The sequence below is a fragment of the Chiloscyllium plagiosum genome, chromosome 4 (genome assembly GCF_004010195.1).
Source record: "Chiloscyllium plagiosum isolate BGI_BamShark_2017 chromosome 4, ASM401019v2, whole genome shotgun sequence".
Taxonomy (NCBI): domain Eukaryota; kingdom Metazoa; phylum Chordata; class Chondrichthyes; order Orectolobiformes; family Hemiscylliidae; genus Chiloscyllium; species Chiloscyllium plagiosum.
In genome coordinates this window covers 102,417,556-102,443,674 of record NC_057713.1, presented here as the reverse complement: position 1 = coordinate 102,443,674, position 26,119 = coordinate 102,417,556, and the positions used below count along the sequence as shown (strand labels likewise).

Here is a 26,119-nt window from a genome sequence, read left to right as displayed (position 1 = left end):
GAGTAAGGGATTTCAACACTAGGGTCAAATTTTTAAGGGAAAAGTAGGAGAAAGGGAAGTCTGCAGATGCTGGAGATGAGAGTCGGAAGTGTGTTGCTGGAAAAGCCCGGCAGGTTAGGCAGCATCCGAGGAGCAGGAGAATCAACATTTCGGGCTGGAGCCTTTCATCAGGAATTCCTGATGGGCTCTGGCCCGAAACATTGATTCTCCTGCTCCTCAGATGCTGCCTGACCTGCTGTGCTTTTCCAGAAACACGACTCATATTTTTAAGGTGAGAGCAGAAAGATTTTAAAAAGGCATGAGGGGCAATTTTTTTGTTAAAGCACAGAGTGTTCAGGTATAGAATGGACTTCCAGAGGAAGTAGTGGATGTGGGTACAGTTACAATGTTTAAAATACATTTGGTTAATTAAGTGAAGAAGAGATATGGGCCAAGTGCAAGCAGGTAGAACTAGTTTAGTTTGGGACTATGGTCAGCATCGACTGGTTGGACTACAGCGTCTGTTTTCACGCTGTATGACTCTGGCTCTGTGAGTAGTAAAGGCACAGGAATTGAGAGAGAAGTGATAACATGAGGGCAATGGAAAATACAATAATTAGGTTCCAAATTTAAGACAAGCAGAACTGAAAAGTTCAGAGGATCAATCAACTCAAAAACACAGCAGGAATAGAGTTGTATCGTTGCCAGCTGGCACCATACTCTGATGAAGAGTCTCCATTCACCCACCAGATCAAACCTAAGCTCCTCTGTAATGTAATTAGAGGATACAGATGCAGTCCTCAAATCAGTGCTTAGGACACAAGGTCCAGGCAGCTCAGAACAGAATGAGGCTTGCAGGAATATCGGGAGAGTAGGACCAACTTTAAACAAGGAATCAAGTGGGCTAAAGGGGGTCATGAAATAACTAGCCAGCAGAATTAAGGAGAATCCCAAGGCCTTTTCTTCATATGTAAGAAGAGGGTAACTAGAGAAAGGGTTGGTCTACTAAAGGATAAGGAAGGAAGGTTGTGTGTCAAACCTGAGAAAATGGGTGAGATTCTCAATGATTCCTTTGAATCAGTGTTCATTGAGGAGAGGGACATGATGAATGTTGAGATTAGAGATAGAAGTTTGTTTACTCTGGATCACGTTGACACAAGAAGGAAAGATGTACTGGGTAGGCTAAAGGATATTAAAGGTGGACCTGATGGGACCTATCCCAGGTTGCTGAGGGAAACGAGAGAGGAAATAGCTGTAGCATCCTTAAAAACAGGTGAAGTGCTGGAGGACTGGAGGGTTGCTAAGGAGACAATGAGGTCTGCAAATGCTGGAGATCAGAGTTGAGAGTATGTTGCTGGAAAAGCACAGCAGGTCAGGCAGCATCCAAGGAGCAGGGCTCCAGCCCGAAATGTCTATTTTCCTGCTTCTTGGATGTTGCCTGACCTGCTGTGCTTTTCCAGCAACACACTCAACTCTGGAAGGTTGTTAATGTTGCCCCCCTGTACAAGAAGGATAGTAGGGATATTGTAGGTAACTACAGACCAGTGAGCCTGACGTCAGTGGTGGGAAGGTTGCTGGAGAAGGTACTGAGGGATGAAGTCAATTTATATTTGGAAAAGACTTGGGTTATCAGTGATAAGCAACATGGTTTTGTGAGGGGGAGATTGTGTCTTACCAACATAGAGTTCTTTGAGGAAGCGACCGAGATGAAGGAAGGGCTGTAGATGTCATATACATGGACTTTAAGGTGTTTGATAAGGTTCCCCATGGTAAACTAATGGAGAAAGTAAAGTCACATGGTGTGCAGGGTGTTCTAGCAAGGTGGATAAAGAACTGGTTGAGCAACAGGAGACAGAGAGTAATAGTTGAAGGGAGTTCTCGAAATGGAGAAAGGTGACCAGTGGTGTTCCACAGGGATCAGTGCTGGAGCCACTGTTGTTTGTGATATAATAATTTACCTGTAAGAGGGCACTGTTGGTCTGATCAGTAAGTTTGCAGATGACACGAAGATTGGTGGAGTAGCAGAAAGCATAGGGGACTGTCAAAGAATACAGGAGAATATAGATAGACTGGAGAGTTGGGCGGAGAAGTGGCAGATGGAGTTCAATCCAGGCAAATGTGAGGTGATGCATTTTGGGAAGTCTAATTCTAGCCTCAACTATACTGAAAAAAGGTACAGCCTTGAGAAACGTTGATGAGCAGAGAGATCTGGGAGTTCAGGTCCATTGTACCCTCAAGGTGGCTGCACAGGTGGATAGAGCGGTCAAGACGGTATGGCATATGGTATACTTGCCTTCATCAGACAGGGTATTGAATATAAGAGCTGGTAGGTCATGTTAAAATTGTACAAGACTTTGGTTCGGCTGCATTTGGAATACAGTGTACAGTTCTGGTTGCCACATTACCAAAAGGATGTGGATGCTTTGGAGAGGGTGCAGAGAAGGTTTGTGAGGATGTTGCCTGGTATGGAAGGTGCTAGGACTGTTTTCATTAGTAAAAAAGGAATTGAGTGGGGAACCTGATTGAGGTCTACAAAATCACAAAGGATATCGACAAAGTGGATAGAGATAAGCTTTTTCCCCAGGGTGAGAGATTCAATAACGAGAGGTCACGTGTTCAAGGTGAGAGGTAAAAGGTTTAAGGGGGATACAAGTGGAAAGTACTTTACAGAGAGGGTGCTAGCGTCTGGAATGCATTTCCAGCAGAGGTAGTACAGGCAGGCAAGATAGATTCTTTTAAGGTGTGTCTGGACATATGCATGAGTGGCTGGGGAGCAGAGGGATACAGATCCATAGGAATTGGGCGATAGGTTTAGACAGTGGATTTGGATTGGCTCAGGCTTGGAGGGCCAAAGAGCCTGTTCCTGGGCTGTAAATTGTTTTTGTTCTTTGACACAGATCTGCAGATATATTGTCTTGCAAAGAACAGGATTGTATACAATATTTAAATATACTGTATGCTTCATTTCTCCCAAATGCTGCTTTTTTGAATAAAATATACCAGTGTGTTTGTAACATCAAAGAAACACATTCTATAAGTGTATCTATTTCAGGCTGACAGTAATTCCCACTCCAGTAACCCTACACTCCAGCATTGAATGTTTGCAAACTGCTGCCATTTATACAAGTTCCTACCGGATTGTCAGTCCTTTGAAAGCAGCTTTCATATAGTTGGACACTCGAGTAACGTTGTTTGCCTCGGTTCATAAGTGTAACAGCAGGTTTTAGAACCAGAGTATAAACTTTAAAGAAATATGCAGCATAAATACTTTAGGAAAATGCATCATTACAAAGATCTGATGATTAACTAAACTAGTTAACCAATGGATCAAACCATCTTTGCATATAAATATAGCACTTGAGAAAGAGAGACTTGCTGCAATTTTTCCAGCTGAAATTTCCAGAAAATATTCCTCTAACACCAGCAACTGTGTGTCCATTGACTGCCCTTGGTGGAAAGCCAAGGGCAGTAAGCCGATCCACGTTCAATATGGCAATCTTTTGCAACCTCTACACTATTCAGTGGCTTTGGTAATTATAAGGCTTGCCTCCCCTGGATAAGAAAGCATCCAAAAAAGGTAATATACACACTATTTTGAAAACTGATTTTGTACCATGTTCTCAATGTTCTGAAAAACTAATTAAGCAATTAGTGCACAAAAACTGGCAACCTACTAGGTGAAAATGGATTTTATTTTGTTCAGTAGATACCTGTGTGTGCACTGCAGCACATTTTCTCCTCATTAACCCTTGACTCAGTCCTGAAGCCACGACAGCGATGCCCAACAACATCCAGAGCCACAGTACTTGCATAAAACTAACAGAGAAATAACCAATTAAATTACTTCCTTAAAAACCTTTCAGGTCTAAGCTCAAATTGCAGAAATGTGAATTGCTTGCAAAAGCACTTATACTGCAAATGCTTTACCTGCAAGTAGTTTACAACACAAGTTGAGCACAGGTTTCTATCAGGCTGTCCTTGCTGCAATCTGCAGAAGTGATAGGAAAGATTTTGTTGATTATCAAAGCCTTTATATAAACACAGCCCAAAATAGCAGAACCAATCACTTGCCATGATACCACAAATAGAAGGGAGTGTGAAAACGTCAGTAAGGATTTCAGTTTAACATCTTGGTGTCTGAAACAAACTTGATATTTTAAGCTGCAAATAGCTCAATTAATTGAGATAGACAAATCCAAAACACATTTTTCTGAATATGGAGCATCCCATAAACTGGACAGATATAAACAGCTCAAGTTTAAGGAAACTGTATTTTGTAAAATCAATGCAATATCACTAGCTGCATTTTAAGCATAATCAGTTTGCTTTGTTGCTCTATATCTGTTTCCAGCACTCAAGCTATACTTTTATAGTTGGAAAAAACCCAAAATATTCACAATTTTGTGTTCAGCTTTTTCCCCCCATCCTGTTTACTTGGTACTTAAACTCATTTTGCTTTCAATCATAAAAGCTAAGTAAATATCATAAAATAATTAATCATACAGATCCAAACTTTTACATCAATGCTTAAGGTAGAGAACATAAATGTTTCAAAGTCCAGCTTAAAAATTCCAATGACAAATTTTATTGTTGGGTTTTATGGTTTCTTAAGTTTCCATATTTATGAAAAAAGTGGAAAAGAAATGGAATAAACTGAAACCTTTAAAAAGCATAGTTAGTAATTCAATCCAGTTTTTTTGGTGATAATCGCACTTGTTATGAAACAGATCAACAATGGAGCATTTAGACACTAGGTGAAAATTAACAGTCAATATCTTGGGGAGCTACTCCAACAGTTAACTAAGAAAGATGATTTGTTAGCATACTGGAAAACAAGCAAATTGCAAAACCTATTATACGCAAAGAATACTCAATGTCCAAAATAGGCAGAATTTGCAGACTAACAGGTGATGCAAAGGTCAAAAACTAAAACTCATCGACAAAATCCATGTTCTAAATACAGCATTTTAAAGTATGAATCATCTTTCAAAAGTCTATATAGCAATAACACTTAAAAAGTGTTTAAAAAATGACTTTGCTTCAAGCTGCAGTTTATGTATTTCATTACTGTGCCATACCTTCTTTGAACTAGGTACTAAATATTCTTGGTTACCATCTGTTCAGCAAAGACTGTATAAGGGTGGTAATACTGACTACCCAGTACATTCCAGTCCTCAAGAAACAGGACTCTCATGAGGAATCATAGTTGAACAGTCGACTAAAGTAATCTGATTGAAGACTTTTTTTGAGAGATGATTCATACTTTAAATAATCAAGTTAAATGTTGCACTTAGAACATAGATACTGTTGATGGGTTTTAATTTTTGATCTTTGCATCACCTGTTAGTCTGCAAATCCTGCCTATTTTAGGCATTGAGCATTCTTTGCTTTTGGCTGGTTTTGCAATCCGATTGTTTTCCAGCATTCTAACACTTTCCATAGTTGACTGTTATTGGAATAGTTCCCCAAGATGTAGACTTAATTTTCATCTTGTATCTCCGTGCTGCAACATTCTATAACACATGCGATCATGCATATTCAATGACAATTTATTTGGTTAGTGCTAAGGAACAAAAAAAAAGTGTGCAATTACATTGCTAGATATTATCTACTGGCCATAAACGAAGAGGAAGGATTGATAGAAAAAAATTGCCAAATAATTAGAAAGGTAAAAATCATAGAGTAGTTATAATGAGAGACTTTAGTTACCCAAATACAGACTGGGATTGTAATAATTTAAAAGGGAATCAGAGTGTGTTCAGAAAAATGTTCTACAGCAGTATATTTACAGTCCAATAAGAAAAGAGGTGCTGATAGGCCTGGTTCTTGGTCATGTGATGGACCAAATGTGTCACGATCATAGAAAACTGCTTCAGGCACAGAAATGATTGTATCATAAGGTTTAGACTCACTATGGAAAAGAAAAACAGTCTAAGAAAAATTTACTGGGGATAAGCCAATTTCAGCCGGATAAAAAAGGATCTGGGTTGCATCAATTGGAGCTAAAGACTAGCAGGAGAAACAGCAGCTGAACAATAGGCTACTTTCAAAGATAAGGTAATCTGGCAGAGTCAAGATATATTCTCTCAATAGAGAAAGACAAGGTAAGCAAAGTCAGAGCTCTCTGGATGACCAAATTAAGATAAAGTATAAAAAGTCTGCTAATGATAAATGTCTCAAAAAATACAATCAAGAACCAGAAAAAAAACAGAAGATTCAAGGGGAGGCGAAGAAAGAAGTTAGAAGCAAAGGAGTACGAAAACAGACTAGCAGCTAACATAAAAGGAAATACCAAAATTTTCCATAGGTTCATAAACAGTTAGAGTCATAAAAGGAGGAGACCAATTCATATGTCCATAAAGGGTATTTTGCATGGAGACAGAGGCCATATTTGAGGTATTAAGTAAATAATTTGCATCTGCCTTTATCAAAGATGATGATGCAGGCCATTACACAAACAGTTGGTGAATGGACATACTGGTGGCATTTAATGTTTAATGTGGACCTGAATGCAAATGTGCACAAGTCATTTCAACTGGAATGACAAGTTGAGAGTACAGTTAATAGAAAATAACTATATCCTGGGCTTTATTAACTGGGATAGTATGCAGGAGCATAGAGGTTATGCTTAACCTGTACAAGACTGTAGTGGCACATCCAGTTCTGCTCCAAGAATATTTTCTGCACTGTATGAAACTTTCAGCAGGACAGGTCCTGGGACATGTAACAGTAGTCACAAATATAGATTAGACAAGTTAAGACTGGGAGAAGGAGAAAAGGCAACAAAGAGGTGATTTGATAGAACTATTTAAAATAATTGGAAGTGCCTGGGCAGAATATATTAGGTAAAGCTGTTTCCCTTCAGAAGTGGACCGAGAACAAAACAGCACAGATTTAAAGTAAATTGTAAAAGAAACAAAAGTAACACGAGGAAAAACGTCTTCATGCAGCAAGTGATTAATGTCTGGAACATAAGCCAGAGACTACAACAAGGTGGGTGCAGTTGAAACATTCAAAAGGGAATTAGACTGTTAGCTGGAAAGAAAATGTGCACTATTTTGGGGAGAAGGCTGGAGAATCACGCAAAATGAACTACATATTTGGAGGCCCAGTGCAGACGAGATGGGCTGAATGACCTTCTGTATTCTAATAGTTCTGATTCCAATATTAATTCAAATGATGTGCCTCACCTGTAAGTATCTTGTGATAAACAAGTTCTAATAAAGCACCTTAGAGCATTTCGTAATGTTTTCAGCTCTTTTTTCACATCTCAAGACATGGTCTTGATTAGGTAAAAGGTAAATTGATTAGTGTCTCTGATTAATTACCAAGATAATTACACATTAATTGAACTCAAAATGCACATCACTATTCCTTTATCATTGCTAAGTCAAAATCCTGAAACTCTCAGCTCAACAACATTGTGGAAGTACTTTTATATGGAGCAGAATTTTGAATGCAATTTTCTGTAAAACTATTGCAAATTTCCTGAAGTAGTTTTTCAGAACTGAATTGCGAAGTAGCATTTCTAAATTACACAATATGCATTTCATATTGTCACATAATGTAAAGTTCAATGCTATTACATTGTGACAGTTCCTTTCACTATTAGCACTACTATTTTCTGTCCCTTTCCTGAGTTTACATAGCTTCTAATGTTTTCTTATTAAAATATTCAAAATGTTCACATTAGCATACAAAACAAAAACCGATAAAAGCAAAATTGTATTAAAGGCAGGCACTAAATATTCTGCCCAGCCAGAGCCACAGACCTGAGCCTGAGATGAAAGGAGGGGCAGAGACCAAAACAAAAATAACTTTCCATGCACAAATTAAGCAGAAAGTGTCAATCACAAAGGCGCTCCAACAGCAACAGTGAATGCACAAATATCTTTAAGAAACTGAGGTACCACTTTCTCAGGAATATGAATTATCTGTAACCACCTATGTCATATGCTGTTAATTATAACATCATAAGCAACTTCTTACAATCTGGAATATGCTTTAAAAGATTATTTTGAAAAATGTCTTTGCTAATCTCCACTACAACTGTATCACAACTAGCATTGTCTGTTTGCATATTCCATTAGCAATGAACTGTAACACAGATCTGCATAGAAACATAGAAAATACTGTAGGTGGAGTAGGCCAGTCGGTTAGGAGTCACAGTCCACAAATGACGATAAGCAGAGACCATAAGGACAACTGATTACATGAAGCTTGAAACACACTACTTCCTTAAGCCAGGGACAAGGCACAGAGGCATGTCCCCGTGAACTAGCACAAACAGTTGGGGTTTATTGCTACAACTGCATCGCATGCTAGCAATCTAGGTAGCTGACCTAATCACGATAGTTCAAGTGTATCTATCACATTGATTTTGTTTTGCAAGTCTGCTATGTGATAGAAACAATCATGTTCAATACGGTTTAGTGATCGCCAGGAGAGCTGACCCACCTTCCTTCCGGGGACGTGGTCACCTGAACACAACTCCAGAACTCCTTGGGGCAGGGGTCACAATGTCAGTCTCTAACTTCTACCTCGCCCGCGGCGGGAGTCGCCTTCCACCTACCAACCCCGGGGTCGTTTGACGTCCTCCCCTGCGCTCCCGCCATCCCCTTTCCCTGGTGACGGGATCGTCTCTGCCGGCATCTCACCTGCCTCACACCTACTGAGGCTTCTACTGTACCGGAAAGGTGGCTGTTTTTCTCCGGTACGTGTGGGTTGGCTTTTGTGAGGTGGTGGTACCCCGGCACTTTGTGACTGCGGCGGTAGCCGGAGCCCTCACGCAGGCGCTGGGTAAATAACAAGTACCGGGGACCCCGCTCAGCCTTAAATCCACATACTCACCATCTCGATGATCTTGGTCTTGCGGCCCGCTTTTTTCTTCAAGGTGAAGATATATTGCGCTAAAACGGCGCCTCCAAAAAGCACACATATGCCAGCTCCAGCCACCGCACCAAACTTCACTACCGCCACTCGATCCATCAGTGATAGACACAACCTACCGGCTATCAGCACTCACATTAGTCAGCAGGAACCACACCCAGCACTGCGCCTGCGCGGAACTCACTTTGCTCAATGTTGACCACCGGCGACTCGTCCGCCATTCGGATTGGCAGCACTGCGCGTGCCCAGAACCCATGTCGGTCGGGCCTGTACTGCGCCTGCGTGGACTCCGTCTTGTGTCGCAGCCGGCACGACGCATGCGTAGTTGGATGGTAGCCAGCAGGCGGGTCGATGATTTTGGCTCTTTTCTGGGGCAGAACGTTAATATAGAATTATAGAAAAGTGATAGTTCATTTGCCCTTTCCATTATGGACAAGCAGGAAGCTGGAAGAACATAGGAAGCCAGGCAGCATCAGAATATGAAGAAATTAACGTTTCGGACGTAATCTACCTTCAGTACTGGGGGTGGGGTTTAGGGAGAGCTGCAGATAAAGGCGGTGGTAGGGGTGGGGTGGGGAAGGGGGAGATGTGGATAGATGAACACAGGATACGACCTGTCGATGGGAAGAGTGAATCCGGTTAGTGGCAAGAAGGAGGGATCGAGGGGGGTGGGATGCGAGTCGTGGTTATTTGAAATTGGAGGACTCATTGAATTCTCCAATTTCAAACAGGTCGTACCCTCTACCTGTGTTCACCTATCCCCACCCCCTTTACCTGCAGCTCCCCTTACATCCACCCCTAGTTCTGAAGAAGGGTTATACCCGAAACGTTGACTTCTCCACCTCCTGATGCTATCTGCCTGTGTTCTTCCAGTGCTGAAAATGTGTTGCTGGAAAAGCGCAGCAGGTCAGGCAGCATCCAGGGAACAGGAGAATCGACGTTTCGGGCATAAGCCCTTCTTCCAGTCCCCTGCTTGTCTGCCTTGGTGGATTCCAGCGTCTGCATGTTTTTTTTATCTCTAATTAAATTTAACCTTTCCATGGCTGTTTGGGAAGAGTAATTCACGTTGTACCACATATTTTCTAGTAGACCTACAAATATTTTCACTTCAGATATATTCATCCCAGTCCTAATCAATTGAATGTGTGTCTCACCCAGATTTGGAAATCATGGGACACGTGAAAAACAGAAATTGCTGGCAACATTGAGGGAGAGAAAACAAAGTTAACCATTTGACTTGAATGACCCTTCAGAACAGATGCTACTAGACCTGCTGAGTTTCTCCAGTAATTTTTTTTTTGTGTGTTTCAGAACTCCAGCATCTGCATATTTAAGTTTAAAGAAATACTGGGCAAAACAGCTAATCTTGTTTCTGGGCTTAATGCCACCCCATCTTCTCAATACTCAGTATTTTTACCCTTTCAAAGTTCACTAATTAATTCACTAATCATAAAGGTCTAAGTAAAATTATAATGTCCATTGTTGGCATCACCTTATAAATATTACCCAATATCTAGCACCATGGGTCATTAATGTTAATAGTAATGATTTACTATGATGTTAGTTTGTGTGCTGCAAGTAATGGAAATGTGTTGCTGGAAAAGCGCAGCAGGTCAGGCAGCATCTAGGGAACAGGAGAATCGACGTTTCGGGCATTAGCCCTTCTTCAGGAATGAAGGGCTAATGCCCGAAACGTCGGTTCTCCTGTTCCCTAGATGCTGCCTGACCTGCTGCGCTTTTCCAGCAACACATTTCCATCTCTGATCTCCAGCATCTGCAGACCTCACTTTCTCCTGCTGCAAGTAATGTTACTGCAACAAACCAAAATGTACAAATTTTATTTTTACAGCACAGTAATCCCAGTATAATATCTCATTAGATATTTGCAAGGGATTAAATAGATTTTGTTAACTAGCAGTCTGCCTTAATGTGTTCTGTACATGGTACGTACTGCTCATAATCTTGAAAGTAATAAATGTCGAAGGTGATGATGAGTCTTCTTGCTGCAAGACCAAGATCTCTTGCCACATCTTACTAAACATGCCTCATCAACTACCTACCTAACAGTAGCCCTCTCACCCAATTCTAGCCCAATTTTGCCACATGATATATCCAGAATAACTCACCTCTGCTAAAATATCCCAAAATGGACGGGTATCCTTGGCACTGATGCCATCTCTAAAAGGCTGTTGAATACTTGGACGAACACGATCAGTCGAGAGTTGATTTGCATGTTTCCGAACAATTTTTCAGGCACAGCACATGTGCAATTGCTGCTCTACTTTGAAGGGTTAGGCGTTCCTGGAGGTTGGAAACTCAGGCTATCCTCTTCCTCAGGACTGGCAATGGAGGCTGTGACAGACCATGCCAACCTGGTCCAAGGTTGCCATATAGGTCAGTGCAGTCTCAGCCATCTGAAGGATTGTAACAGGAATTCAGGAAGAAGGTCAGTTATCTATTCTGCAAGTATAAATGCCATCATTTGTCTCCAATACCTCTCATTCACTCTATCTCTGCAACTGCACCCACTTTCAACCAAAGATTATGTTTTACCATCTTAGTGATTGCTTGCAACATTTTATCTCTTTCTCTCCATCCTAACCTGACATGCCATGTGCATTCCTTACTCATTCAGGACACCTCCCCATCCGCAGCAAAAATAAAACTTGCCACCCATTTTCATCTCCCATATTACCTGTCACTCTGTCTCTCTTCCATGAAGAAAACAGCCTACAATAGGGCAGAAAGAGTCAAGTAGGATGGTGAGCTGCCCAATATTTGGTTCCTCACGTTTTATCTGGAGAGGAGCCTGACTCTGACTACCCCGAGTCTCAAGTCCCTGCACTGATACTGGAAGCTGCCCTTACTCTGCCAGGACAAAGACTTGACTAAGGAACACTGACAAACATGGCAAGGGTTTTTAGCTTTGTGTCTGCATTAAACAGCAAGGCAATGTGGCAGTACTGTGCGCCTGTTATCTCTGGTGGAGGACAAGGCTCAAAAAGGCAAGACATGGAATATTTTGAGCATGCAGGTTGGCCCCATGGTAAGAGGGCAAGTGAAGAGACTGGAGATGCAGTCTGGACCAGCCTATGAGCTGGTTACCTATCTCTGAGTTAAAAAGTGTCCTTGCTACAACATTACAGTGATAGATGCAATTGCATCCTGAAGTATAGTATTGAAGTTCAGAAGTATACTGTAAGTGGATTGGAGATGAACCATGATGGTTCTCAGCAACTGGCATTTCAGATTCCAATTTCTGTGAATATGGGTTGCGTGTGGCTGGTGCCAAATGAAATATGCCCTGAGATGATGTCAGGTGTCCAACATTGCAGCAAAGCAGTGAATTGAATCACCAATTACTTGCTCTGACTTCCATGTCGAGAATTCTCGGTCCCAGCTTGCTTGTGTTTGGATTGAAAGTTGCATATTAATGAGATGAGATTAGATGTGCAGTTAATAAGATTATTAACAAGAAATCATCTCCTTTAACGGTCAGTTTTTAGCTGCCTAGTGAGAATCTCGCTTCAAAGCCTCAAGTTTAGTTAAAAGATTCAGCGAGTTGTTCCAGGCATTAAGACAGTCTTTTGCTGGACCGTGTGCAAATCTGCCACATTTCTCACCGTAGCCCATGCAATTCAGGTGCAGCACCACACCCTCAACAGCATGTCATCAGCATTATGTCTACTTTCGAGCATAATGAAAATGAAGACTGCTATATCTATGCTAGCTTAAGTTTAAAAGAGAGTTATGAGAGGTGTAACAGTATTTAATATTGTGGCACTAAATTGTAAAAATCTCTATCATCTATTTAGCTCTGAAACTGATTTTCAACTGAAAGAACTGTCCTGAAAATTGATGCAAGCCTGCCAATAGGATGTGCTGCTCTTGACCTTATGGAAGCTTGTGGTTTTTTTGACAGGATTTTTAAAAAAAATGAAAATCTTGCAGTGCAGTTGGACTATTCTGGTGTTTAGCACCAAGTGCACCTTTCTGTCCTGGGCCATACTTTAAGCCTGAGACAAAGCCTTGGAAACTAGAACAATTTATTATAGCCTTGCAAGTACCGGACGCTTCTGCAATCAAGCAGAAATGCGCGCGAAAACAGAGTATGTTAGCATTCTTATTCAGTTTACAAGTTGCGGAAACACGCCTCCCTTTTCCCATCCTATCATAGGCCGATTACCTCACTTGGTTTTTTTCTCCAGTTGTTTTCTTATCTGGCCATCCTGCCTTCCTTGTATGTCTGCATTCTTTGTTCCTTGTTTGTTACAGCTTGTTCTTTTATCCAGTTTCTCTTATCATACTATAAGCTTTATTGTGAAATGCCCCTGCTGCTTCTTTTTGTGGTCAGCTGCAACCCTTCATAGTTATTTCCTAGCTTAAAACTATTTTCTTTAAAAGACCCTCTATATTCATTAAAGTCTTAGCCTTAAGTATGCTACATACTACAAGAATCCCGCGACCATTTGTATAATGTTCCCCTTACCCCTCCTGCAGAACCTACATTTCTAACCTCCCACAATTCCCCCTTTTTCTTTTTCTCTAACTGTTGTTTCTGCACTTATTCAGTCTCCTTTAATCCATTTTCTTATGTTCTGCCCTCTTACGCCTTTTGGCGATGAGGTTCACAATCTTACATTTTACATTTGTGTTGTTCGTCCCTTGAACTCTAGAAGTATTCTTTGACTTTCTCTTTGTTGCATGTCACCTGCTGATTGTAAAAGCATCTGATGATTTATTTGGGTTCCTTTCCCAAGGGATGTCATCAGTTGGCTCATTATCCATTGTAGGACATTAAACCCTACCACCAGACCCACTAATATCAATAATCCATAGATAGCTAGATTGACTAACCACCTTACCCAACCAGTCAATCCCCAATTCCCCCATTCCCATCCTTTTTCGTTCCAGTACCGATTACCGGCCTCCCTTGGCGATTTTGTCTCGCCCATGTTTGGAGATATCAGTAATGTTAGAGGAGACCTCAGGTATGTACGTACAACATTCCTCTCCAATTAGTGCACAGGTACCACCCTTCTCTTCTAGAATATAATCCAGAGCCATCCTGTTCTGAAGGGTCGTTAGCCTCGTGGCAATCATTTCGGTCGTTATGGCTGCTACTTGGGATTGGGTTTCGGCCAACGCATCAGCAGTATTGTTGGCCAACTCTTCCAGGGAAGCTGCCAACTTTTGTATTCCTGCTCGAGCGGTCCCATACATAGGTATCAAAGTCCAGAGGAGGCGATCTCCTTCGATTACTTTCCGGGTTACTCGCCTTCCTCCCTGTTTATTCCGAGGTATTTTTGGGGCTCTCTTTAACAGCCTCAAGTGGGGAATTATATGGGCGAGGTAGCAGCAGCCACTCCAGCCTTTCTGGCTTTGAGGTAGTGTCTGAACTGGATGGTCCCAGCACCCATTCCCGTGACATCCACCACTCCAAACATACTTCTTGCTGGGGATAAATGGGTAGGCCTTTAAACCACACACCCAATATGTCCCATTCAATACTTGGGGAAAGGTTATGGGAGTAGCTTGGCTGGTGATTTTCCTAATCGGAAGGATGCAGTAAATACAAGTGGTATTTACTGCTTTTGGTGGGGAAACGCCAAGGCCATCGATAGTGCCCGGGGTTTTAGGGGCTGGTCGAGGAACCATCCCGCAAAGTTATAATTACCCCTTTCAAATCTCCAAGTTGTATCATTTGAGCCCAAGTCAAATTGTTGTACATCGTACACTTCTTCTTTGGTAAGTGGTATTACTGTGAGAGGAATTCCGGATTCCCCATGGTGTGGGATCTCAGCACATACCCAACAGTTGGTATGCCCCTTTAGTTTAGCATAATTCTGACATAAAGTGGTAAATTGATTTTTCCCACCCCCCCCTTGGCAGCTATCGCCAATATTATCGTGACAACATAAAGCTGACCATTCATTTCAGCTCACAACCCTATCTGTCTATTCCCTAACCCTTTAAATACCAGGGAGGAGTGAGTCCATGCAACACTTACAATTATTTTGGGATACAGTTTTTTTTTAACCAATACTTAATAGTCTCTTATCTCAGTCCATTCTTTTTGCTCAGCTTGACTTTCAGAGGGTTGTCTGTAGGATGAGCTTGCCACTCTGCCGGAGGGGAAGGAGCGTCCACGGGGCCCTTAACACAAGTGCAGCAGTTCGGATGGCTGTTTCAATAGTCAGGAGGGTTAGGAACAGTCCCTCCCAGCTTGGGTGCAGTTTGGTATCTTTCCAGGTTTTGATCAGGACCCAGTCACCTGGTTGTATTCGATGTACGGCGAACTCAAGTGGAGGTGTCTGGGTCAACAGACCCTTCTTCCTAAGGACAGACAAAGAAGAGCCGAGCACCACAATATAGTTCTTTAAAAACTTATCATTGAACTCTACAGTTGGTAATTGTCCTGTCACTTCCTCATCATTTCCTCTAATTAGGGTTGGCCCAAAAATAGGCACCAAGAATTCCTTGCCTTTTACTCCGGAAACCCTGAGATTCTTGTTAGTCAATTTAACACCGGTAGGTCTAAAACTTAGGGATGATTGTGCCGCTCCCATGTCCACCAAAAATACTGCCTCCTCCCCTTCAGGTCCCACCTTTAAATTTACCAAGGGTTCCTGGTGGGTCTCAGGAGGAAGAAACCCCTGACTCCCCTAATCTTCATCATTAGGGAAACGGTCATTAGGGAAACGGCTTCCCTTTCTCGTGCTAATTCTGGGCATTCCCGTTTAAAATGCCCCACTTTCCCGCAATGGTAACACCCTGCCTGTTGCCTCCTTTCCCGGGTATCTGACACTTGTCTTTCGTGTCCTCCCCTACCCTTCCTGTTATCCCTTGATCCCATTCTCCTTTTTGTTATTTCTTCTACTGCCGCCACCATCATTTTGGCTTTCTCTTTCTGCTTCTCGTCTTCCCTTTTCACATACACTTCTGTGCCTCACGTAACAGTTCTTCCATCTGTCTTTCACTCTATCCGTCTAATTTCTGAAATTTCTTTTGTATGTCTGACCATGATTTAGTTACAAACTGGACCTGTAAGAGTCCCTGTGCTATCGGATTATTGGGATCCATTCCCGAATACTTCCTTGTGGCATCCTTGAGCCTTTTAAGAAATGCAGAAGGGGTTTCATCCTTCACTTGTTGTACTTCAAAGGCCTTAACAAAGTTTTGTGATCTAGGTGCCGTCTCTTTAATTCCTAATATTACCATTTCTCGTCGATTCCGCATTGACTCCCTATCTTCTCTATTATTATTTTCCCAAAGAGGGTCAACATTTGGAAATTTCTGTTCTGCTGGGGCCCCTTCTTCCCCAACTGAGTGCTTCTTTTCCCATTCCTATAAAGCCGCTCTCCTAATCATACCTCGTTCTTCCCCTGAAACCAACGTTCCTAAAATTGCAATCAGTTCTCCCCAGATATATAAATTAGGCCCTAGGAATTGATCTAATTGTTCGGCTAGTCCAACCGGATCCTCCATTAAACTTTTCATTTTCTTTTTAAAGACCCTAACTTTACTTCTAGTTAAGGGAGCGTTTACATATCCGATTGTACGTTCCCCAATCGGAACCTCTCGTAAGGGACATAATTTTACATTTTCCATTATCTCTGCCCCTCCTTTACGTGTGGTGGCTCGAGTGATTCTGAGCCCCCTAGGTTCTGCATCTTTTAGTTCAGAGTCCGTTCCCTTTTCTGTGTCTGGACTCGGTTCTACTTCGGGAGCTGAAGGCATGTTCTGGGGAGTAGTATACAGGGGCAGCAAACACGTTAAGGGATCCCACTGTGGCTTCCCTTGTTCATTCTTTTTCTGTTCTTTCCCTGATTCCTCCGTATTCATGGGACATAATTTTACTCCTGCGCTCCCTATCCAACAAGCCGCATAATCGGACTCTTTTTGACTGTACGGTTCTTTTCGATTGACATATATATTAAGATCTTGACACAGCCAATCCTCATCAGACCCATATTTGGGCCAAAAAATACCAACCGCCTTAATACTTTCTCTAGTCCAGACAAAACAACAATAGTTTATCATTGTGGCCTTATCTTTCTCCCGCGTCGGGGAGTTGTGTTCCCAATTACCCAACATTCTCCCTAAAGAACTGTCGGGCAGGATATATCCCCTTTAACGTTATTTACAGATCGATCGTTACACAGGCAACTCCCCGTGCCTCCCATTGTTGATAATTTAATTAATCTTAACGAGGTCTGGTGTCACCTTCTTCCACACCCCCTTCAGGGTCCTGACTGGACACCTTACTTGTCCGATTAATCTGACCAATTATATGGTTTTTTTGAGACTTCAACTGTTCTCCATAAATTACTTTCATGTAAGGATAAAAGAGATTAGTTAGAAACTGATAGTAAGGCAGTCATGACCTGTAAAAAGAACAGGAGTTAACATTTTATTTCATAATCTGTAAAATCCTTAACCTTAAAAGAAATCATGTTAAAATTTCCATAGTAGAAATCAGATTCAAAACAGTCCCAGATCTCAAGCTCCAGGGAACAAAGCACAAACACTCAATCACCAACAAACAAATGTGCATTCAAACTGAATCACAAAGGGTTAAACTTTCTACTAGCTGTACAGCTCTTTTCTCTCTCTCCCTCTCTCTCACACACACACAGACATCGTATCTCACAGACACTTTGAGCTTCCCGCAACGACTCCTCTAGCTTTTGAATATTCTTCTGGACGTCTGGCCATAAGCTAGTTATGAAGTGCACCCTCAGTAGCCCTTCAGCTACTAGCCCTTCTGACATGGGCTGTTTTCCATTGACATATGCTTTATTTTATATATCGCAAAATTCCCCGTACTTTCATACGTCCCGACCACCAAGGCAATACTTAAAAGTCTCTTTTCTTACCTTGGTCTGTGCACAGAGTTATCTGGTTGTGTTGGTGCGCCCCATCCCGCGGCAATTCCTGCAGCAAATACCGCTGCCTCCGGTCGCTCGGATATATCCTTTAAGACCTTTCCCTACCTGGGTCTTGTGCACAAGAGTTGCCCGACTGAACCTGCCGCGTCTGCCCACCTTGTTTTTAGGGTCTCCCAGTCCAGATCGTACTCGCCCAAACCGCGAACGACAAGCAACAGAGTCGGAGATGACCGAAATTGGAGAGGTGCACCTCCCCCGTCGTCCCAAGAGTGTCGGGCGGTCGGCGGTTTGGATCCCAGACGAGCCCCCAATTGTGGGAAACAGACGTCACAAATCAGCCTGAGACAAAGCCTTGGAAACAAGAAAAATTTATTACAGCTTTGCAAGTACCGGACGCTTCTGCAATCAAGTAGAAATGCATGCAAAAACAGAGCATGTTAGCATTCTTATTCAGTTTACAAGTTGTGGAATCATGCCTCCCTTTTCCCATCCTATCATAAGCTGATTACCTCACTTGTTTTTTTCTCTAGTTATTTTCTTACCTGGCCATCCTGCCGTCATTGTATGTCTGCATTCTTTGTTTCTTGTTTGCTACAGCTTGTTCTTTTATCCAGTTTCTCTTATCATACCATAAGCTTTATTGTGAAATGCCCCTGCTGCTTCTTTTTATGGTCAGCTACAACCCTTCATAGTTATTTCCTAGCTTAAAACTATTTTCTTTAAAAGACCCTCTATATTCATTAAAGTCTTAGCCTTAAGTATGCGACATGCTACAAGAAGTCCGCGATCGTTTGTATAATGTTCCCCTTCCCCTCCCCCACCTGCAGAAACTACATTTCTAACCTCCCACACACACTATAACCATTTTAGCATATGATATCTCTATGACTACAAATTCTGTCTCTGCAAATTCACACACACTGAGCAAGCATGACATTCACTGGCCTCGCAGCCTCCTGCCATGGGCATCGGGGAGGTGGGTATAGGTCTGAAATATAAAGATTGGAAACATACCCTTCAATCCAACTCGTCCATGCTGACCAGATATCATAAATTAGTCAAGTCCCAGTTGCCACTCTTGGCCCATATCCGTCCAATCCCTTCCTATTCATATACCCATCCAGATGCCTTTTAAATGCTGTAATTGTACCAGCCTCTACCACTTCCTCTGGCAACTCATTCCGTACATGCACCACCCTCTGCGTGAAAAGTTGACACTGAGGTCCCTGCATGGAAGAGAATGGACGGTGTCTTAACTGTAAACAACAAATGCTTGAGATCATAACTGGTCTCCATGGAGAGAGAGAGCAACTTAACGTTTCCTATCTAGATGACTTCATCAGAACTTTCGGAGCTAGTGCTTCCAATTAAACCTGTTGGACTAAATCCTGGTGTTGTGTGATTTTTAACTTTGTACACCCCAGAGCAACACCGGCAACTCCAAATCATGTCTTAAGGAAGTTTTGCAGAAACTCGGCAACAAAGAACTACATTTCCCATCAGACCTTGCTGCCAAGGCGCCAGGAACTTCCGTTCTTGCGCCGCCATCAGAGCGTCTCTCGCGGCGGCGCTATGACAACGGCGGAGCGGGCAGCGGGTAAGTGACTGATCCTCGGGCCTGAGCGACCCCTGCACTCTCCGTTTCCTTCCTTCCGGAACGGAAACCTCTCACCTTGGACCAGGCTGACCTAGCAAGCCCAGTCTCCTGGCCGTCACGATCGCCACCAACCCCTAGACTCAGAATCAGATTCCCCACTGGACCGAATCCCAATTCCCCTCCCTCTGGATCAGGACATCTCTACACTGGGAACATGCCGTCCCCAAACCGATTCCATTTCCCATCCCAACCAGACCCCATCCTGCTTCTCTAACTCCAATCAGACCTATACCCACCTCCCCGATGCCCATGGCAGGAGGCTGCGAGGCCAGTGAATGTCATGCTTGCTCAGTGTGTGTGAATTTGCAGAGTCGAACCTCGGTGCAGGTTATTGAGTTCTTCTCACTCTTGGGCCCTTCGTTTCTGAATAATAGAAGAGTTTCAAATTACTGATATATTCTTAACATCGGCTGAATGAAATGAGGCTGTGAAATAAGTTTCATGAGCATTCATCCTCGACTGTCATCTGCCGGGGAAGCATTCCACATTAATTCGAAACAATCCGAGGAGAGCCTCTGCTGCTTCATCTTCAGGCTGAGACTGCAAAGCTGATTTAGGCTGTACGTCAGTCCCCGTTATCCGAAGGGATAAGCTCAGCTGCTGTGTATTTGTTGTCGCATGCAGCATTACTTCGGTTGTATCTTCAAACCCACGCAGTGATTTGGATGTTTGTTTTTTGAGGGAAATAAATATCTATGTCACAATCTGTAACATCTTGTAAACGTGGCAAAATGAGTTAAACCCTTGCTAAGTTTGGAGCCATGATTTGGAGATGCTGGTGTTAGACTGGGGTGTACAAAGTTAAAAATCACATAACACCAGGTTATTGTCCAACAGGTTTAATTGGAAGCACACTGGCTTTCGGAGCGATGCTCCTTCATCAGGTGATTGTGGAGGGCTCGATCATAACAGAATTTATAGCAAAAATTTGCAGTGTGATGTAACTGAAATTATACATTTGTCTGTTAAGCCTTTCATCTTTTAGAATACAGTGATAGTTTCACTTCTCTCATGTGTAAATCACAAAACCCTTTTTTTTAAAGTTGCATTCTCGGATTAGCTGTTAACAATGGTGATAGCTAGACAATATGTTGAAGGTGTTAGCCCCCTGTGTTCTCTGTCTATGACCTGATGTTTAGATTGATTCTAATCTAAAAAGTGAGATAACAGAGTTTTACATAAATTCATGCAGTTTTTGAGCTCGCTCAATTTATGTAAAACTCTGTTATCTCACTTTTTAGATTAGAATCAACCTAAACATCAGGTCATAGACAGAGAACACAGGGGGCTAACACCTTCTTCAACATATTGTCTAGCTATCACCATTGTTAACAGCTAACCCGAGAATGCAACTTAAAAAAAGGGTTTTGTGATTTGCACATGAAAGAAGTGAAACTGTCACTGTATTTTAACAGATGAAAGGCTTAACAGACAACCAATTTTTCAATGTATAATTTCAGGTACATCACACTGCAAATTTTTGCTATAAATTCTGTGTTATGATCGAGCACTCCACAATCACCTGATAAAGGAGCATCGCTCCGAAAGCTAGTGTGCTTCCAATTAAACCTGTTGGAGTATAACCTGGTGTGTGATTTTTAATTTTGGAGTGGCATGGTGGCTCAGTGGTTAGCACTGCTGTCTCACAGCACCAGGGTTCTAGGTTCGATTCCAGCCTCAGGTGACTGTCTGTGTGGAGTTTGCACATTCTCCCTGTGTCTGCGTGGGTTTCCTCCGTGTGCTCTGGTTTCCTCCCAAAGATGTGCAGGTCTAAATTGCCCTTTAGACTGTCTGTGTGGAGTTTGCACATTCTCCCTGTGTCTGCGTGGGTTTCCTCCGTGTGCTCTGGTTTCCTCCCAAAGATGTGCAGGTCTAAATTGCCCTTTAGTCAGAGAGGAATGGTTCTTGGTGGGTTACTCTTCGGAGGGTCAGTGTGGACATGTTGGGCTGAAGGACCTGTTTCCACACTGTATGGAATCTAATGTGGAGAAACGATAAACTAAAAATACATGGAAGGAATTATTGGAGGAACAAGGCACAGGCTGAAGAGGAAAACAACAGAGGTTGATTAATTCCAATCAGCCCTCGAGCATCATGCAAAGGGTAATGTCCAAGGTCCAACTAGGTTTGGCAGCTTAATCAATTACCTCCCCTCCATCATGGAGTCAGAAGTGGAAGTGTTAGATGACGATTTATAATGTCCAACAATATTCACCACTCCTGAGAAACTTGAAGCACTCTGTGTCCAGAGGCAACAAAACTTAAGACAGCACCTAGGCTTGGGCTGATGAGTGTCAAGTAACAATCATGCCAAGCAATGACTATCTCCAATAGGAGTGAATCCAACAATTGCCCACTGATGTTTAATAGTGTTGATATCACTGAGTCCCCTACAATCAGCTTCCTGAGGTTATTATCTAGCTATATAAATCCTGTGAGCACGCCAGATGCTTGAAATTTTATGGCAAGTAATGCACTACCTGTTTACCATCCACAAAACAATACTTCTCACTTTCCTGAATGAGTACAACTTCAACAATATCCAAGAGGTTTGACACCATCAAGGATAAATCAGCCTTCTTGATTGGCATGCAAACCACCACCTTCGACATTTATTCCTTCCACCACCGAAACAGTGCCAGCAGTGTGTACCATCTGTAAAATGTATTGCAGTAACTCACTAAGGCTCTTGTAAATGCACCTTCCAAACTGCAACCTTAACCATCTAGCTGGAGAAGGACAGCAGGTACATGAGACCACCATTTGCAATTCTCCTCCAAGCCACATCACCCTGACCTGCAAGTATAGCTTCATTCCTTCACTGTAATTGAGTCAAATTCTAAAACTTCGTTCCTAACAGCATTGTGGTTACCCCTACATCCCAAGGATTGCAGCAGCTCACCAACTTGTGCAGCCAATTATGAATACAATGCAATAAAAAAAGTCTCCAATAAATGAATTTGGAAAAAAAAGCCTCCAACATATTCATTCTGGCTTGAGTGGAAAAGACACACAAAGCTAATTTGAGTATGCACTACATTATCAATTTTGTTTTGTTCCTTCATATTAATTTTCCCCTTGGTAAATTAGAGTAGGAAGGCTTTGTAGACCCTGCATGTCCCATTGAACACAGAACAGAAGAATGAAGTGTGTCATCTGTGAAGGTGGGAGTTTTACTTGACCAGATCTCCAAGCAATAATGTCAAGTATTTGTGACAGGTAAATTGGTAATGTCTAGGCCAGATAGATTGTTCCTTCTTGATCCCCTTGTCAACTTCTGCAGACCCGGTTTGGCAGAAATGTCCTAAGGACTAATTTGGTGAATAGTAGTGTTCCAAGTCACTTGTGTTAATGGACATTAAAATCCAACACCCAAAGTATATTTGTGCCCGTTTTACTCTTTGTGCCTCTTCAAGAGTTGTGTGGTTCAGCAGGTAATGGGAGACAGTAGATGGTAATCAGCAAGAAGTATCTTTGCCCATGTTTAACTTGATGCTATGAGACTTCTTGGGGTCTGGAGTAGGTGTTGAGGACTCCCGGGCATTCTGTCCTAACAGTATACCTGGAGTATGGCATATCCGGTGATGGAAGAGTCTATTTGGGACATTGTCATCATCAGATCTTAAAATCAATGTTATGTTGTTGCAAAAGTCTCTTTGGACAGCTCTTCCAATTTTGGCATATGTCTCCAAATGTTAATGAGGAAGGCTTTGCAGCATTGAGTGGGAAGGTAAGTCCTTGTCATTTCTGTTGTCTAGGTCAATGCTTGGTGGTATGTCTAGTTTTATTTGTTTTTTGATTTTTGAGATAGAATGTAGGGTGTTTTACTCTTTCACCTGAGGATGCTGAATATTAATACAAAGTTAAAAATCACACAACATCAGGTTATAGTCCAACAGGTTTAATTGGAAGCACACTAGCTTTCGGAGCGACGCTCCTTCATCAGGTGATTGTGGAGGGCTCGATCGTAACACAGAATTTATAGCAAAAATTTGCAGTGTGATGTAACTGAAATTATACATTGAAGAATTGATTGTCTGTTAAGCCTTTCATCTGTTAGAATACTTTGATAGTTTCACTTCTTTCATGTGTAAATCACAAAACCCTTTTTTAAAAGTTGCATTCTCGGGTTAGCTGTATTCTAACAGATGAAAGGCTTAACAGACAATCAATTCTTCAATGTATAATTTCAGTTACATCACACTGCAAATTTTTGCTATAAATTCTGTGTTACGATCGAGCCCTCCACAATCACCTGATGAAGGAGCGTCGCTCCGAAAGCTAGTGTGCTTCCAATTAAACCTGTTGGACGATAACCTGGTGTTGTGTGATTTTTAACTTTGTACACCCCTGTCCAACACCGGCATCTTCGAATCAATATTAATACAGGATGAGCAAACTAGGAGAGGGTCTTTACCTCGAGTGCTAATATTTAAGTTCTAGTATCTTCTTGAGACTGTTGTGAAGACAGCATTGTGTATCAGTAGTCTGAGCATTTCATTATTTTGGTAGTTTCAGGTTGAAGGAAGATGTCTTTATTTAAAGCTCGAGACTGGTGGTCCACAATTGTAGGAGAGCAGGAAGAATTTGATCAAGGATGCTTGTGTGTGGCTGATATTGACAACAGTGGAAATGGTAAGTATGATTGAGACCAACAATATTTCCTCCCCCAGCTTAATTAAATAATTTAGTTAGGCAGCCCAAAAAATGCATTCCTTAATTTTGATATTTATCAATTATAGAATTCATCATCAATGTTTTTTTACAAAGGCCTTTAAGTTGTCATTGCATCCAGTAATTGCCACTGTCATGTTCCAACCCTCTCTTTCCCAAATTGTTTGTGATGAGTGGAGCAAACTGTAGGTGCTGTATCATAGCACATTGAATTTACAATCAGATCACATTTAATCTAGGCAATTCAAGGAAAATATATATTGTGCTATCATAGCACATTGAATTTACAATCAGATCACATTTAATCTAGGCAATTCAAGGAAAATATATATTGTGCTATGATGCTCCTAGTGTCCTAGAGAAAGGATAGGTGAATGAAGCATCCAGATAAGCGCCATCGCTTTTGAATTCTGAATTCACCTATCTAGATCAAACAAAATGAAACAATCACTTTATCTTAATGCCGTAAATAATGCTAATTAAGGGAACTGTACATCAAGATTGGGTTAAACCTGTATGCTAAACAGTATCTGAAACCTTTGCAATATTTCACATCATTATTTCAATCTACAGGATGCTTGTGATTTTACATTGCCTCATCTTGGATAAATTGTACCTTGTAAATCCTAGGTCAAAAATAAATTGATTTTGCAAACTAATATGTCTTGTGATTGTAGAATTATTTGCAGATGTGTTTATACTTCATGATCTATTCAAACAAACAATGTCATTAAATTTATTCTTTTTTGCTGTTTCCAGACAAAATTATTGTTGGCAGTTATAAGGGAATTCTGCGTATCTATTCTCCACAGCCTGCTAAACCTGGAGCAGCACTTCATCCAGAAGAATTAATCCTAGAGCTTCAACTGCAGGATCCAATATTGCAAGTAGAAGTTGGCAAATTTGTCTCGTAAGTTTAAAAAAAAGAGTAGATAAAAGCAATACTGAGAAATGGAATAAGTTAACTTGCCAACAATGAAGAGCAGTAGGTAGAATAGTTATTAAAACTGGTCATGAATATGGGGGAGGATTGGAATGAAAGGTTATTTTTCATGCTTACATTTGGTAATTGCACTATTTAGTGCCAATATTTTTGATGACTAGAAGGGAGACTATTATGCACAGTATAACTGAGAGTGCATTTGCCGGGGAATGAGGTTAGGTTTCAGGGACTTGTCTTAAGAAGCAGGGTTTCAGGGGTTGTGATAGGGGATATGGGTTGAGGGGGTTGTAGTGGTGATGGGAGTGAGAATGTTGGTGTGTTGGTGATGGGAGTAAGATTTGGTACCAAATGTGGGGTGGTGTTATAGGGGGTTGGTCGTGACTAGTTGGGTGTGGTATGGCATACTGACGTTGGGGGAGGAAGTTACGGAGTGCATCGGGATGACAGAATGTGGAGTGATTGGTGGGTGGGATTAGTGGGGTGTTGAGGTTGGCGGGTTTGTGGTTGGATAGTCGTGGATTGATGGAGTGGTGATGGTGGTAGTAGTAGTAGTTGTTTGGTGGTGGGAATGTGGGGAGAATGGTGGCTGAGGGGTTGTGGTTGGGGCTTTGCCTGCTAGTGCATGGGCTGTGGATGTTGGGAGAATTTGTGGTGTTGGTGGGAAGTGAGTTGCTGGGGACTGGGAGTATATGAGAGTGTCTGGTTTTGTGAGGGGAGGTGAGGTTGGTCAGTTGATATTACAGATTATAATTAATTGACCAATCCTGGAACAACGAACATAGAATGAGGCCAGAGCACAGCAATTCAGGCAGCATCGACATTTTTTACAAACCCACCGACTCCCACAGTTACCTGGATTACACCTCTTCCCACCCTATCTCTTGCAAAAATGCCATTCCGTATTCCCAATTCCTCCGCCTCCGCCGTTTCTGCTCCCAGGAGGACCAGTTCCACCACAGAACACACCAGATGGTCTCCTTCTTTAGAGACCGCAATTTCCCTTCCCACGTGGTTAAAGGTGCACTCCAATGCATCTCGTCCACATCCCGCACCTCCGCCCTCAGACCCCACCCCTCCAACCATAAC

The 26,119-nt window shown here is 42.0% G+C and overlaps 3 protein-coding genes across 14 annotated transcripts in view; 1 reads left to right on the top strand and 2 right to left on the bottom strand.

Moving 5' to 3' along the window:
- The window catches only part of nt5c3a (5'-nucleotidase, cytosolic IIIA), a 28,800-nt gene extending 17,502 nt beyond the window's left edge, over window positions 1-11,298 (bottom strand). The window contains exons 1-3 of one of the 5 annotated variants that reach the window (XM_043688782.1): window positions 9,053-9,119; window positions 3,907-3,967; window positions 3,690-3,795 (exon numbers count right to left, since the gene is read on the bottom strand). In XM_043688782.1, coding sequence (XP_043544717.1) covers window positions 3,690-3,791 — 102 coding nt within the window. In that variant the 5' untranslated portion in view covers window positions 3,792-3,795; window positions 3,907-3,967; window positions 9,053-9,119. The other 4 variants (XM_043688780.1, XM_043688779.1, XM_043688777.1 and 1 more) reach the window with 4 other exon arrangements.
- A 1,940-nt stretch (window positions 11,299-13,238) lies between these two features.
- Window positions 13,239-18,110, bottom strand: LOC122549270 (endogenous retrovirus group PABLB member 1 Env polyprotein-like). The gene is made up of 2 exons (XM_043688776.1): window positions 17,748-18,110; window positions 13,239-15,204 (listed from the first exon to the last, which is right to left on the bottom strand). Exon 2 carries the CDS (start codon window positions 14,524-14,526, stop codon window positions 13,789-13,791), a length of 738 nt encoding a protein of 245 aa, XP_043544711.1. The 5' UTR covers window positions 14,527-15,204; window positions 17,748-18,110; the 3' UTR covers window positions 13,239-13,788.
- Window positions 18,111-19,299: 1,189 nt separating this feature from the next.
- Window positions 19,300-26,119, top strand: part of bbs9 (Bardet-Biedl syndrome 9) — a 529,891-nt gene continuing 523,071 nt past the window's right edge. For 7 of the 8 annotated variants that reach the window (XM_043688773.1, XM_043688772.1, XM_043688769.1 and 4 more), the window contains exons 1-3: window positions 19,300-19,356; window positions 23,929-24,051; window positions 24,850-25,000. In XM_043688773.1, coding sequence (XP_043544708.1) covers window positions 23,946-24,051; window positions 24,850-25,000 — 257 coding nt within the window. In that variant the 5' untranslated portion in view covers window positions 19,300-19,356; window positions 23,929-23,945. The remainder of the gene's footprint in view (window positions 19,357-23,928; window positions 24,052-24,849; window positions 25,001-26,119) is intronic. The other variant, XM_043688768.1, reaches the window with a different exon arrangement.